The following is a 14,712-nucleotide window of genomic DNA, read 5'->3' on the forward strand; positions in this document are numbered from 1 at the left end:
GTCCCAAGGCTACAGATGCCACAGATGCTTTCAGTCTTGTAGCTTTGGTTCTACTTTTTCTCCAGGCCTATGTGTATTATTTTTAGTTATAATATAGCTGAGAGGCAACAAAGTGTAGTAGAAAGAGCAAAGTCAGATAGACTTGACTTTGATTGCTGTCGCTTATTAGCTGTGTGTCCTTGAACAAATCACTTAACTTTCTGAGACTCAGTTTCCTTATTTATAAAAATGGGGATACTGAGCTTAGCATCCAACACTTAGCAGGCTGGCACTAATATTCCACAAAGGCTCACTGCCTTTCTTCTCATTTACTTTCTTCTATATTTTTCCTTTATCACAAATGTACCCACTGTTGTGTATTTTCCTCTTTTTATTGATAGATTATTTGCCTGTGCCCATTCGTAACCATTAGGTGAGTATCCAAAATATTGAAAAAATGCTCCCTGAGCACCCTCAGAGGCACCAGATCCATGTGGTGGGCAGCCTCTGGTGGCGTCTGTCCCAGTTGCTCTGTTTCAAACCTACCTCTTCACAGTATTTACTTGGCTTCTCATCTAAGAGTATTTTTCTGGGAGCTTGCTGAGTAATAGGAGTGGTGATTTGAGGGACAGTAATGCCTGAGTATTTAACATAGTTAGACAATGACTTTCACATTTTGAGAAAAGGAATGAATTTTGAGGGAGTTTTTTTTTTGCTGGCATGTCAAGCAGTTTATAGTAGGCTGAGTTTAAGCTGGACCAGAAAACAATGGTAATTCTTTAAGAAACTATTTCTTGGTTACAAGTTGAATTTGAAGAATGTGCAAAACATCCCACAGAAACCTGGAAAGTAGTGGTTTCTGGTGGGGTCTCTGATGCCTGCACCAGCAGGTGTGAGTCTTCTCCGACTGCTCGCACCTGCTCTTCAGGGCCCTTTCTTCTTCTTCCTGTTATAAATAAATAAATATATATATATGGAATCCCTCGGCTTCCATTTTCCTGAACTGGTTCAGAAAGCTGGTAGTTTATGTGGGGGAAAAAAAAAATCTCATTTTCCTCTCTAGAACAGTAGCTTTTGCTTACACTGGTTTCTGAATAAAATGGCCAAGAACTTTAAAACCTCAGATCCTAATGATCAAATTCTGCCAGCTCTGCTGGTTAAGTTCGTTTCAGTTTCTGGCTGCATTTTTTTCTGGACAGTTGTACTTACTCAAGTCAATGGCATACTGACAAATAAGCATTGACATTGTTAAAATTAAATTCTCAGAGCAAATCCCTTAAAAACATCAACCAGAAAGAAAATTAAAGCTAAAACAAAGCAGCACTCCTTTAGAGATGAAGAGGTAAAGTGACTTGATTTCACAGATCCAGAAGTGACGATGTTAGCTGGCAATAGATTAGGCTGCTGTTCATACAATATCTGACTAACCATGGCTAAACAAGTAAGGAAATTGTTCGTCTCATTTACTAATAAAGGTGGGAGTGGAGCGAGCAGGCCTGGCACAGAGCTTCCTCAGGGCTGTCACAGACCCAGGATTGTTCTGTTTTTTTCCTCTGGCCATGTCACCATTCTCAGGCTTATGACTTCATGTCCCAAGATGGCTGCTGCATCCCTGGGTATCAGGTTGACATCCCAAGGGGAAAAAGTGGAGGAAGATACAAAAGGCCACAAGCACATGGCAGCTGAGCCTGATCCCTTTAACATGCTCTTCTTGGAAATGGCAGCAGTAACTTCCTCATATATGCCGTTGGCTAGATCATGCGGCCATCCTAGCTGCAAGGGAAGCTGAAAGGTCACGACTGAATGTTTAGTATTCCAGCCTCTGTAGTAGGAGGTGGCAAGGGAGAAGGAAGACGTTGGGAATGGCTTTGGGCAGACAATCCAGTGTGTCAAACATGGTGGCTTCTGAATTTGATTCAAGTGGCTAAACTATTATAAGTAAGTTGGGAACCTAATGGGACTAATAAAAAATCCAGACTAAAAAATCCTAGAAGACATCTCAAGGGAGAAGGCCGATTTACTTTAAGAATACTCTCTGGGCAAACTACAGCCAGTCCCTGTTGGCTTGAGAATTTGATTTTGGTTTTGCCACTTGCTGTTTATTTTGTAACAGAATTCCTCTATGCTTTGTTTTATTGTTCCGTTTTTGTGTTTTTCTTCCTTGTAGATCTTTTTCAAGTTGAAAGTGGGGTGGGGAAGGAGGGAGTGAAGTCGGAAGGTAACAGAAGAGAATAATGTATGATGAACTATGTTAACGAATATTCTTTCTCTTCAATCCAGATTTCCCCCAAATACAAATAAACAAACAACATGCTGGGCAAACTCTGTCCTAAGGAGCCATTCATAGGCAACAGTTAAAGTCTGAATGCAAGGCTTTGTTTGCCAGCATCCTGGGATTGTACAGGTGGCCTCAGGCTGAGGCAGGGGCCAACTCCTGAGAAAAGAGGGAGAGAGAGAGAGAGAGAGAGAGAGATAGGTAGATAGATAGATAGTAAGATAGATATGCTCAGGCCCAGTGGAAGCTCTTTCCTTAGGTGGTATCTGAATGCTGCGACAGTGCCTGGCAGCATCCCGCATGACTAGCTTATGTGCAGCACCCAAGCAGAGCCAGGTGACACAGGGATTTGCATGTAGTTTACTGAACCCCAAGCGTGAGGATCACCTCAACATATGGCCACTTGAAACTGGTCCAAGGTGGAAAATACTTGCATAGAAAGGGGTGAAGGTGGTGGAGGCAATGGCAGTGTCTAGAGGGGATAGATATGGACTCCTACAAACTCCATGTAAAGGTGGACATGTGAGATCTGGGTAGCTTCACCACTGGGCTTGAGTTACTGAAGAAAAAGTGTGATTCACAGCTGTATTCAGTGACCATTGAGCACCCTTGGAAGCACGCTGGCATGTACAAGTGCAATTTGGCCTTTCAGTCTGAATAAAATGATGTTTATTGTTATCAAACTGCTGGAAAATGCCAGAGGGGCTGGGGATAACTGCAGGGAATTCAGGTTCAGTAGAGGTGGCTGGAGAGGTGAGCGGTATGAGGGCTGGACCTGCAGCTGCCTGGGGCTCTTCCCTCACACCTGCTGCCTTCCAGGCACACACAGTGGGACACTGTGGGGCCGTAGGACCAGACTGGGGTATGAGGACCGTGGACCATAGACAGAGTCTTCAGAGCATGGTCTGATTTCATGGCCATCCTTGATCTCCCCAGGGGACCTAGACATCTGTCACCTTGATTTTTCTCTCTGACCTAGAGATAGCCCTGTGTGGCCTCTGGGTGCTGGGGTCAGAGATTCTGTTTGTAAATCTCTTCTGGCTCCCTGGAGTGTTCAGACTCTGAAGATGTAAAGTTTGATTGTATTTTTCATACAGTTATCTCTGAAGAACAGACGCAGCTTGTGGAAAACACTTTTACCAAGTTCCATGCACATGGAGAAATGGCAGAAGGGGAGCCCCGATATCATTATAATACCCAGACTCTGCACAACGCCAGCCTCCCGGGGGAAAACCCAGTTTACCACCTGTAAATTTTCCTAGTAGCAGTTTTATGTCACACAACTACAAAGCAAAAAAAAAAAAAAAATCTGCAACTTTCAGGTTTTTTTTTTTGGGGGGGGATCATAATCATTTAGCAAATATAATTCCTTAACATCCATTTGAAAAATGATTTGAAATGTGGTCAGTCGTTTCAGGGTGAGCCCTGTTGCTGACTGCCTGTTTCCAAATTTCTGAATGCCCTTGTGCTGTCTGGCATCCTATGGAGAAGAGCTGGACTCATCTGCTTTTCCCTCTGAATCGCAGTCTCTAAGTTGTGGGTCACATTGATCGCTACCCCAAAGCTGTCCTGCAAGTTGAGTGCATCCTGACATTTTTTGGCTTATCCGTTAGATTTTTGGTCAAAGACTCATGGTTACACTGGGATTTGTGTTTTCTTCATTTCAGAGTCTGGGAAGTATTTGGCAGTTTCCAGTGGAAAGTAAAACTTGAATTTCAAACAAAGATGAAATAAGGAGACTTACATAAACACGAAGGGCTTGTTGCGTTCAAGAGCAATCTTTGGTGTACTTGAGCAATAATGTTAGGATTTTTAGGGTTTTAAGGGACACATTTCTATCAAGAGCCCTTAGCATTCTCTGGGGGTTTCTTTGTCCCCCAGGTTGCCCTCACCTTCTTCTCAGCATTTGCTGCTGGACTGGGTGGGCACTCGGCTGGGAGTGCCAGCCATGACCAGTGGTATTTGCCTTCATTTTGTTGGGTGTGTTGGCGCTGGCAGACTTTGTGATCCAATGCACTGGCTGTGGGGGTAGCTTCAAAAAAGTGGGTCTTGGCTTGGTGCCTGTAACTCAGCAGCTAGGGAACTGGCCACATACACCAGGGCTGGCATCTTCAAACCTGGCCAGGGCCTGCCGAACAACAATGACAACTACAACAAAAAAATAGCCAGGCACTGCGGTGGGCACTTGTTGTCCCAGCTACTTGGGAAGCTGAGGCGAGAGAATCGCTTAAGCCCCAGAGTTAGAGGTTGCTGTGACACTCTACCAAGGGTGACATAGTGAGATTCTGCCTCATAAGAAAAAAAAAGGGGGGGGGGTGTCTTTCTTTTCTCTTTTATAGAAGATCTTGATGAATAATGTCCTGGCCCATAAGGGTCTGACTGCAATGGTCTTGAGCTCATTTAAATCCACAGATTCATTCATTTGTCCTCACAGACACACTGTGGGGAGGGCAAGGGTTGAGCTTGTTTTAGGGAGTCTAGAACCAGAGCTCCAGACGTCATTTGAACTTTCTTTTCACCTCTCGTCCCTTTCCCATGTGGCAGCAAGAGCTGGTCACCAGCAATTGCAGGGTCCTCCCTTCATAGACTCACCCAGAAAGCACAGACAGTATCTCCAGCCCGGTTGCAGTTAGGACAAAGGCAAGGAACTGTCCTGGGCAGTTTGGGATCGCATGGTCACCGGTCTGTTACCAAGAATTGGGGGAGCTGTACCCGATGGGCAGAGATAATATGTGTCCTTTGTACAACACAGTTTGGAGTCACTTCCTCATTGAGAACGTAGGGTCTGGAGACTCAAAGAATTTAGACAAATGGGAACGTTCGGATTCAATTATTCTTACTTTAGAGAACCCTGAAGAAACGGCACCAGTTTCAGTGGATGACGGCAGAGGCTGCGGTTGCTGGGGGAGCTCTGACTCCATCTGGGCATTTGAATGAATCTCCTCTGGCTGAGACTAAACAGTATAAGAAGTAAAAGAGGAAAGCTATTTGAACTTTAATTTCTTTTGATTTTAAGCTATAAGCCAAAGAAGGCTGTACTTTTGTTATTAATTAATTTATTTTTTTTGTGGTTTTTGGCCAGGGCTGGGTTTGAACCTGCCACCTCTGGCATATGGGACCAGCGCCCTACTTTTTGAGCCATAGGCACTGCTCAGAAGGCTGTACTTTTGAACTTTAAATTTCCCCGGGGCATTTTGTGCTGGGAGGGATTTCTATTAAAATCAGGGCATTTTTATATTGTACATTTTATGTTATCAGGATATTTTTATGGTATCGCATCTCATTGCTTAGACTCTGCCGAGCTCTTTTGGACCCCATAAATTGGGCAAAATTCGGTATTGGAATAGGGAAGGAGTGGGTTTTCAGCCTGGAGGTCAACTTGGCTTTGGAGTTGGCTTGAGCATCAGCCTTACTCATGCCAAAGCCTCCTGGGGCCCTGTGGGGGGTGGTATCCTCCCCGGAACTTCAGGAAAATGCACGCTTGGACTTCAGGAGGGTCTCCTGAAGATGGGGCAAGTTCAGCCTAATCCTCTTCCTGAGGAGCCGCCATGTGATGGGACAGGGATATCGCAGCAGGGTCAGGGACAACCAGCTGGGGATGTTGAGGGGTTTTCAGGGGGCTTCCATTTTCCTCTCCTTGTGTTTTCCCAAGGAGCCATTGCTAGAGTGACACTTCCAGCCTCTTGTCCATCCCGTACTATGCTCCATGGGGCAGCCACATCTGACGGGCCAGTGGGAAGAGCCCAGCCCCTGCTGGCCTACTGTCCCTACCTGGTGGCGTTACTGGATTAGAGGCCACAGGCGGACGTGGCCTCTTTCTGGGCCTGCCTTCCCTGTACTCGGCTCCAGTCACCTGTCTCTGAGGGTGCTGGTTGTGGCAGGGCCCAGGCCTATTCTTGTCTGTCCCCACCTTGGAAGCAGCCATGCTTAGTGGTCTGTCTGCAGGCAGAGCCATCCCTCCCTTCTGGGTCATCTAATGCTTCAGGGCTGGAGAAGGGAGATGGGGCAATAGGCAGCACAATGGTGGTCACGTTTAGAACCACAGTCTCCAGTTCATTTCTACCATCAGCAGTAAATCTGGTATTTTGATCTGTGACACCTTTATGTCTTTCCTCAGTTTGATTTAAACTCAAATGTACGCATCGGGCACCTGTGCTTCACATTCAGGACAGGCCGCTTCATACGTGTAGCTGGTTGAAATAAAATTAAAAGGTGATTTGTTATTTACGATGCAGTAGAAACATTTAGGCCCTTTTTTATTGCTCTCCCAAATGTGTCCATTTGCTACTGAAGACATAACAGATGGGCTCTAAGAATCTAGGAATTGTGCAGAACACTCTGACCAGGAGCTGTGAGGCGCAAACAGTAACTCAAATCTACTGGGTAGGCTGGATTTTCCAATGAAATCAAACTAATCTTGAGTTAACTTCAACAATTTTTTTTTCCCCAGTGAATATTTGGTAGAAAAATTAAAGAAGAAATAGCATTTGTTTTTCTTGTATCTATTCTATCAGTGATGGCTTTAGAAGATATTTGGTTCTACCCATTCACGTTATTGGTAGATTTTCTCTACCTGCTGCTGTGGGTTTTAGTGTCCTTATCTACAATGATTATCTGAGTGGTAGCGCGCTTCTGTGCAGTCACAGTGATGAAAACATTTAAGCATGTTAGTGGGTGCTGTTTTGTCCGTAGGTGGTAGATTGTCTGTAAGTCCCACGGAAAGTATTCATTTATTCATCTAGTATTTATTGAATGCTGACTCTGGGCCGGCACTTTCCGTGGTACGGCATATTTGGCCACAATCAGTAGCTTCAAAGTTGTAAAGGAGCAAATTCATGGGAGGCGTGCCTAGCAGAAGACAGTTCTTTCTTTGTTCCTCCGTGGGTTAGTAATGCCCTTAAGACTTCTCACTCTCTCACATCCAACATCCATCTTCATTTCTTCATCTACAACCTGGAGAACTTGATGAAGTAACAATGGAAAAAAACGAAGAAAACAAAGAAAACAAACAAATGAAAGCAAGATTTTTTTTTTTAAAGCAAGATTTTCAATCCAGAATGCTTTAGTTACTATTCAGAATGTCAGTTTTCTCAGTATCGTTTCTCTATGAATTATGTCATTATGGTGTTGTTTTTGCCATTGATTCCTTTTATTAACTGATTCTGAATTTTTCTTGTCTTTATTTTGAAAAACAGCCTTGTCAGGATTCCCTTTGCAGGAAACATTTATTTTGTCCATGTGGATATGTCTGTACACTAGAGGATAATTCTGAGCATCTGATTTGGATGCTTGGATGGGTGGTGATGTCTGAACCAAAATTTTCAGCAGTTAGATAATGAGTTTCATTTTGAAAATATTCAGTTTGAGGGTTATATGAGACAATATGGGCCATAAACAATATTGGTCTGGAATGGTTAGGCCAGAGATAGACGTGCAGAAGTCGTCAGGTTCACTAGTAGTTAAAGCCCCTTTCCCTTTCTGAAGCTTGTCTAGGATGTCTTCTTCATTTCTTGGAGCCCAGGACAACTTTCTTAGAGCCTTGGGTCTCTGGGAGGGAGGGAGGGAAGCAGGTCTGGATGTGGGGCGTGATTCCCTGGGCAGGTCTCTACCTAATGCCCTCAGGGGCTGAGATGGCTGTAGTTCTCCAGACTTTAGCTTTGCTCATGGATCCAGATTCACAGAGGAGTCTCAGAATTGAAATTGGACACTGGGAGATGGTCTAGATCAGCACTAAAGGATTTTTTTCTGGGGTCAAGGGAGTGATTGCTGACCGGCCACCAGTGGGCTGACTCTAGCCAGCTGATATGTGTGTTGTGTGTGTGTGTCCACATAGTATTTCTTAGAAGTGGAATTAATCACCAATTAATCTAAAATTAGGAGATTTCATGCAAAAATCAAGATTTCTTGCTTCCTAGAGGAAAAAAAACCCTGAACATTTGACAGTGTGGGGCCTGAATTTCTTTTGGTCAGCAGGTGCCTGAAACTAAATCGCACCTGTCGATGGCATACATACTCCCATCAGCTGTCCTCATCTGCTTCATCTTCCTGGGCCTTGTGGGCATTTGAGCTGGAGACCCCTGGGCTGATCTCATTGGTCTTACATATTTTTCTTCAACCCATCAGCCCTTTTAGTGAGCACCAAGTGTGTGGTCAGCACTGGGTGGGAAGGTGAGGAAGGGGCTGGTGAGATGTGGTGCCCTGTCCACTGTGATGAATGGGCCCTGCAGAGGTTGGCCAGGCTGGCCTTGGCCCTTCATTCTGGACTCAAGATATTCATTACCCCTGAAGAATTCTTGAGGCCAGTGGTTGGAAGCTGAAGACCTTGGAAGGGCAGACACTGCAGAGCTGCTGGAACCTTGGAATCCATCCTTGAGCAGTTGTGGATCCAGACTTTGGTGCTTGAACCCAACTGTTCTTGAGCCCTCTTGGATGAGACCTGCATGGAGTTTGGAGCTAGATCAGAGTCGGGAATCTGGGTGCTGGCTGCACCCTTCTTTTCCATTCCTAAGGTAGCTGTGGCACAGAAATGCCTAGCCTGGCAGTTGCTGGGTATCTGAACAATCACCAAAATGTTATTTTGCTACTCAGCCCCTGCTGGTATGAGCTGTGGAAGTGACATAGCTGTGGTTTGCAATTGTTTGGGTCACAGCAGGCCCTGGCTGGCTCCCGCCTCCTGGCTGGAGCACCTTGCCATCTTTCTGTCTCCATCCACAGTCAGCCTTGATGGGAGAGATGGGAAGGACATAGACAGGAAATTCTTTTTATTTCACCCGAATCCCCTAGGCTGAAGCTCATTTCCTCATTTTTCATCCCATGGAGATGGAAAAACTGCTTGTTGTGCTTACCTGCATGCCTGTGATGTGACCTCCCAGTGTTCCCTCTTCTGGGCTGCAGGATTCCTGTTGTGTTGACATTTGGGTTTTTGTTTTTGTTTTTTTCCTTTAGAGACCCATTATTGGGATATAGCTCTAGAGGCTGTACCCAGGGTCACCTTCATTAAATAAGAATACTGAGAATGGCTATAAAAGCTGACGTGGTTCATTTGTCTGGCAGGGAGGACGCCTGTTCTAAGACTCTAAGAATACTAAACCTGGTAAGGACCCCTGCTGACCTGTTCCTTCTTTACATGACCAGAATGCTGATTTCTCAGCACAGAACCCAGAATGCAGCCCACAGAGCCCGAAGCCACGTTCATGCTCCTCATGCCTCGAGACCTTCAAAATCATGATCAGGAATCCGACAAATTGTCATGCTTTTAGCCCCAAGAATAAGTTTTCTGTCAAGTAATCTAAGCTCACGCATGTGGGTTTGCACCTGCCTGACTGTCCTGAGTTAGCTGCTGGTTGGGGTGAGGGTCGGGGTAGCAGTGGCTGGCAAGATGCTTTCTACCTGGCCCTCCTGGTCATCTGGTGTGTCCAGTTCTGAGGGTTAGACATGAAGCACCAAAAAATGATTGCATTTTAAACATCATAGTTGATGAGAATGTAGGAAATGAAAATGTCTCCTAATCAGGTCAAGTATGTTGTTGAACCGGCCCTGTTTGTGTGTGTTGGGTGCACGTGGGAGGGGGAGGCGGTCGTGTATGAGCCTAAGGAGTCTTGAGAAATGTAAGTTCAGGACAAGATTGACTGTAAGGTGGCGTCTAAGATCTGGTTTCAGGGTCCCCCAAAGCCTTTTATGTTAAAAAATAAGACCTTCAGTAGGTAACTCTCTAAGGCTTAAAATGTCACTACTAGAAAGTCAGTCCTCTGGTTTAAAGTTTTGGCATAAGAATGCAAAAGTTCCTAGGAATGTGCATCATTCACTTATTTTACTCCCTCCAGAGAGAGGGGACAGGAGGACATGAAGCCCAAAGGGGGTGATGGAAGGAGGGGGTGTGAGTGTCCTGCAGAGAGGAAACCTGTCAGGGAAGGTGGGCTAGAGGGTGGTGGGAAGGTAGGAATGGTAAACTCAACTATGGAGGCCTCACAATTGTGTCAGGGTAATAGTGGCTTCTTAAATTAATTATGTTTCGCTGGATATGGTCTTTGGTCTTCCAAAATCAGGGACCAATTCTGAGGGCCTATGAACTTCTGGATGAGTGAGGCTTCAAGAGAAGCTTCATCCCTGGAGCAGCTGTGTGACTCTGGGCAGCTCACCTCTCTGTTCCTGGCCTTGGGGTCCTCACCTGTAATCTTGAGGGAGTAAATACTTCCCAAGTGTGTGTGATGAGCACCTCTGGCAGGTACGTTCAAGAGCCACATGGTTTAGATACTCCCTAGACCCATTTCCCATTCATTTCACGCTCCCATTTCCACATGTTTTGAAGTAGATGTACATCATATGCCCTTTTTTCTAACATACAAATTCTGGCCCAGGGAGTTATTGAGTTGAGATGCACAGCTTGATGGCCCTTGGTCACCGGTGAGCGGAGAACAAACAAATTCTTGCATGAACACACTTGGAAACTCTGAGTAAGCAGATGAGATGACACGCCTTAGATTTTGGCAACTAGAGGCATTTTCCTCTTGCCCTTCTTTACTCTGTTCTTCTCGTGGGAGCTCCTTGATGGATTCGAATGGCTCTTCTAATGCTGGGCTGATGCATCCATTTGAATGTGCATTGTCATGTGACTTAGAAATTATTCAATTCTGTGTCCAAGGCATAACTGGGAAGAACAACGGGTATATTTATAACTTGTTTTTTTCCTGTATCAGTAATAAAAGTAAATAGTCTTCTGGCCTGGGTAGCTGTGATCGAATTACTAGTGCCCCGTGACAGTGTTGAGTTTCACAGGTCTTACCTTTCAGAAAGTCTGTTGATGGAACTTGAGGAGAGATCCAGAAGGGAGATTTGGAATTGAACTGTAAGGAAAAGTGCCATTCACATATTCATTCATTCAGTTTCTTCCTTGGGGGAAATGCCCCACCATGAGCCCCTCGTGTGGTTTTTGGATATCTTGTTTTGCTTCAACACACCTTTTGGTCAGTGTGAGATACTAGATTCCTGAGAATGATTCCTGGATTTTTTTGTAGGCAAGGAAGGGTAATGAAAATTAGAGGAGACACCATTGCTAACTTTAAATGTCCAGAACATGATTGCTGTGCTGTCTTTATAGTCTTTCCAACTCAAATTTTTCCAGAGAACATTAAATTGCATTTCTCCATCACAGGCTCATGGAAGCGTCACATCTGGAGTTGCGGGGATGCTTTGTGGACTTTGGTCTGTGCCCATAGCCCAAAATGGAGATTCTTCTTCTTTTTTTTTTTTTTTGAAGTAGAGTCTCACACTGTCACCCTGGGTAGAGTGCCACAACATCATAGTTCACAGCGACTTCAAACTCCTGGGCTCCTGTAATCCTCTTGCCTCAGCTTCCCAAGCAGCTGGGACTATAGGCACCTACTATGATGCACAGCTAGTTTTTTTTCCTCCCTAATTTTAGTAGAGATGGGGTTTCTCTCTTGCTCAGGCTGGTCTTGAACTCCTGAGCTCAAGTAATCCACCTGCGTCAGCCTCACAGAGTGCTATGATTACAGGTGTGAGCCACTGTGCCTGGCCCCAAATGGAGATTCTTTCCCGTAATGCTGTGAAAATCTTCATATTCGTGTTCTTTTTTATTTTTTTTTATAATCTCATCAATTTCTCTGAGGAGTTTTCTCCTTTGGTAATCATTTTACTCCAGTGGCAGTGGGGCAGTTTTGGGAGGAGTGAGTGAGATGTGTTAGAATCATCTGTGTTTATTCTGTTCAGAATTTTCATCCAATATTACAAGTGTATCCTAACCAATGCATGGAACTTTCAGCATGGAACTTTCTCTTTTCCCTTTCTTCCTCCATGAGATTCTAAATGCATTTTTCTTAATGTTACTAAGTTTAAAGGTTTTTGGCTTTTTTTTTTTTTTAGGTTACTTTTTTTTCCTCCTGAGCTTGCTTTGCGTCATTGACTAGTCAGCTTTGGATCCAAGTTTGACCAAAATTTGACTACTGCTTGTATATTTAGCCTGTATTTATGTTATATTGTATATCAGTTGCATAGAGGGCTGCGAGATTTTATTTGACAAAATGTTATGTATTATTTTAGTAATTTTCAAAAGCAAGAATTTTTCTGAAACTCCCTAACTTAAGATAAAAATGTAATTGTGCTTCTAACTTGTTTTTCTTCTGGAACAAAATTATGGAAACATTTACATTAGTTATACTCAGATAAAACCGGAGTTTTGTCTCCCTGTTAAGCTGTTGATGAACTTGGTTTGTCTTCTTTGTGGACATGAATGTTTCTGTTATCTCCCTGAGAATACCATGGACATTCTTCCTCATCAGGATAGTTTTATGTTGTTTGTATCAGGGGCGTTTTGAGGATTGTCCAACTACATCATTAAAATACTAAGAATTTATTTAATGTATGACTGCATCTGGAGATTATGTCAAATTACTAAGTTGTTGTTCATGTACTAGCAAGACAATGTAATCAAGCCAGAGAATGCCTAATGTTTATTTTGATTTGTTGCCCTTTTGGTTTAAATTTACCACCCACAGTTAGCCAGAATATATGAAACTTGTGGGTTTAGTATAAGTTTTGCTATCACTCTGTAATGATGTGCAGACAAACTGTACTTAATGCCTTTAGGCTCAAATGCATCAGATGTCATTTACTTTTCTGCTAACAATATCAGAAAACATGAAATTCATCTTCCTAATCTGCTATTGCCATAAGTTGATAGCTGCGCTGTTTGCATAGTTGACCACCCACTGAAGCCAAGGCACGTGAAACTGCAGCCCACCAAAATGGGCCTGAAAGTCACATGGGACCCACCCAAAGAGGCCTCCAGTAGACCTGTGGAGCATTACAACATTGCCTATGGGAAGTCACTGAAAAGTCTTAAATACATCAAGGTGAATGCGGAGACATACTCCTTCCTTATTGAGGATGTGGGTAAGTGACCCTGTGATCTTGCTATCACAGAATTAGCACCAGGATGCTCAGTTACATTCTTAGAGTGACTGTTTGTGAGGCAAAGGATGGCTGGGCTTGAGGGACCTCATGGTTCTTTGGGAAGGGATACCCAAGTTCAGAGGCTTTCGTCAGGAGGCTATCACTTGACAGCCTTCACCTTGCCACTGGGCTTCCCCATCCGTGCACTTGAACTCAAGTGGTCCTCTCTCCACACTGATGTAGCAAACAATTTTTAATTCCTGAATATGCTTTTGGAAAGTATGTTGATCCTTCTTTGTCTTATCGGAACTTGACTAGTAGACAACTTAGCAGGCTAATCTAGACTTCTAATTTATTTTACAATCAGGGATTGCTCAAGTCCTATGTCTCCATAAAGGTTTGTGGAATAGGTTATGTTTAGCCACATCTGACTAAAGGCGTAACATTTCTCCCTATCTAAATTTAATTTTAATTTGATTCTGGAAGTTTGGAACATTTTAGATCTTGCCTCGATATGTATCTTCATGGGAGTGCAGATGTAGGTGGTTTTGGACTTGGATGTGAGCTGCCTCTGGATCCTCCATCTTCTATTTTGGTTCTAGTATCCTGAAACTCCATGGATTCTGCTATCCTGTGGGGGCCTGACCTTACTTTGGGTCATAAGGAAGTAACAGAAGTCAGTGAAAACCAGGTCTCCCATGCCATGTGGGCATTTTGATCCTTACAGGGGTGTTCAACCTGTGGCCTTAGGGGCGCATGTGGGTTATATGAGGACTATTTTGCTTATCTCTGGGATATCACAAAAATTATGCATAGCTTTTATTTTTTTATTTTTTGGATTATCAGCTTCATGTTTGTGTACTTATTGTGTGGCCCAAGACAATTCATCTTCTTCCAGTGTGGCCCAGAGAAGCCAAAAGGTTGGACACCCCTCCTAGGGGCTCAGCTCATGGCTGCTCAGTACCCGTCCCCCAGCCGTGGCCCTTCTCCTTCCACCTCCTGTGTTTGATATTATGCTTCCTGCATGACAGAGTAGAAAGTGTATAAAAGGGAGACTTCCTTCCTCACAGCTTCAGCCAAACGTACATTTCCCACACCAGCGTGGCCCCCTGAGTTCCCCTGAGTCCAGCTGGGAGGTTAATGGGGAGTCTATAGTCCGAGGCATGACCTTGGGTTGTTACAAGTGCTGCAGAGAAGAAAAACATGTAGAAAGAGAGGCACAGAACTCCCTGAAGAACAGAGTCTCCTAAGCAGCCTTCTGACCAGTTAACTGTATGGGAGGCAGAGACATGTGGATTAAATTGCTTTGAAATACAAACAAGAGGGAATGAGGAGGTGTCTGGCAAAGCCCAGTTGTGCATTCTGCCTGACCCTAGCGGTCTCCCAATTAGTGTGGCAACCCCTTAGTGCCCCAGGCCCTGCCATGGTCCAGACAGAAGTCACACCAGTCTTGATCACAGGTCACAGCCGGCCCCCAGATGGTGTCAGCCCAGCTGCAGGTCCTGGGCCTCTGCTGTTAAAGGAAGGCTCCTTGTTTTGAGAAGCAT

The 14,712-nt window shown here is 44.4% G+C and overlaps 1 protein-coding gene across 2 annotated transcripts in view; it reads left to right on the plus strand.

Annotated features, from left to right (window-relative positions):
• FNDC1 (fibronectin type III domain containing 1) overlaps nt 1-14,712 on the plus strand; it is an 87,650-nt gene that overhangs the window by 10,767 nt on the left and 62,171 nt on the right. The window contains exon 2 of one of the 2 annotated variants that reach the window (XM_053592337.1): nt 12,971-13,165. The exons of the other annotated variant lie outside the window; for it this stretch is intronic. Coding sequence (XP_053448312.1) covers nt 12,971-13,165 — 195 coding nt within the window. The remainder of the gene's footprint in view (nt 1-12,970; nt 13,166-14,712) is intronic. 2 annotated transcript variants of the gene reach the window in all.

Source organism: Nycticebus coucang, chromosome 5 (genome assembly GCF_027406575.1).
Source record: "Nycticebus coucang isolate mNycCou1 chromosome 5, mNycCou1.pri, whole genome shotgun sequence".
Classification (NCBI taxonomy): Eukaryota; Metazoa; Chordata; class Mammalia; order Primates; family Lorisidae; genus Nycticebus; species Nycticebus coucang.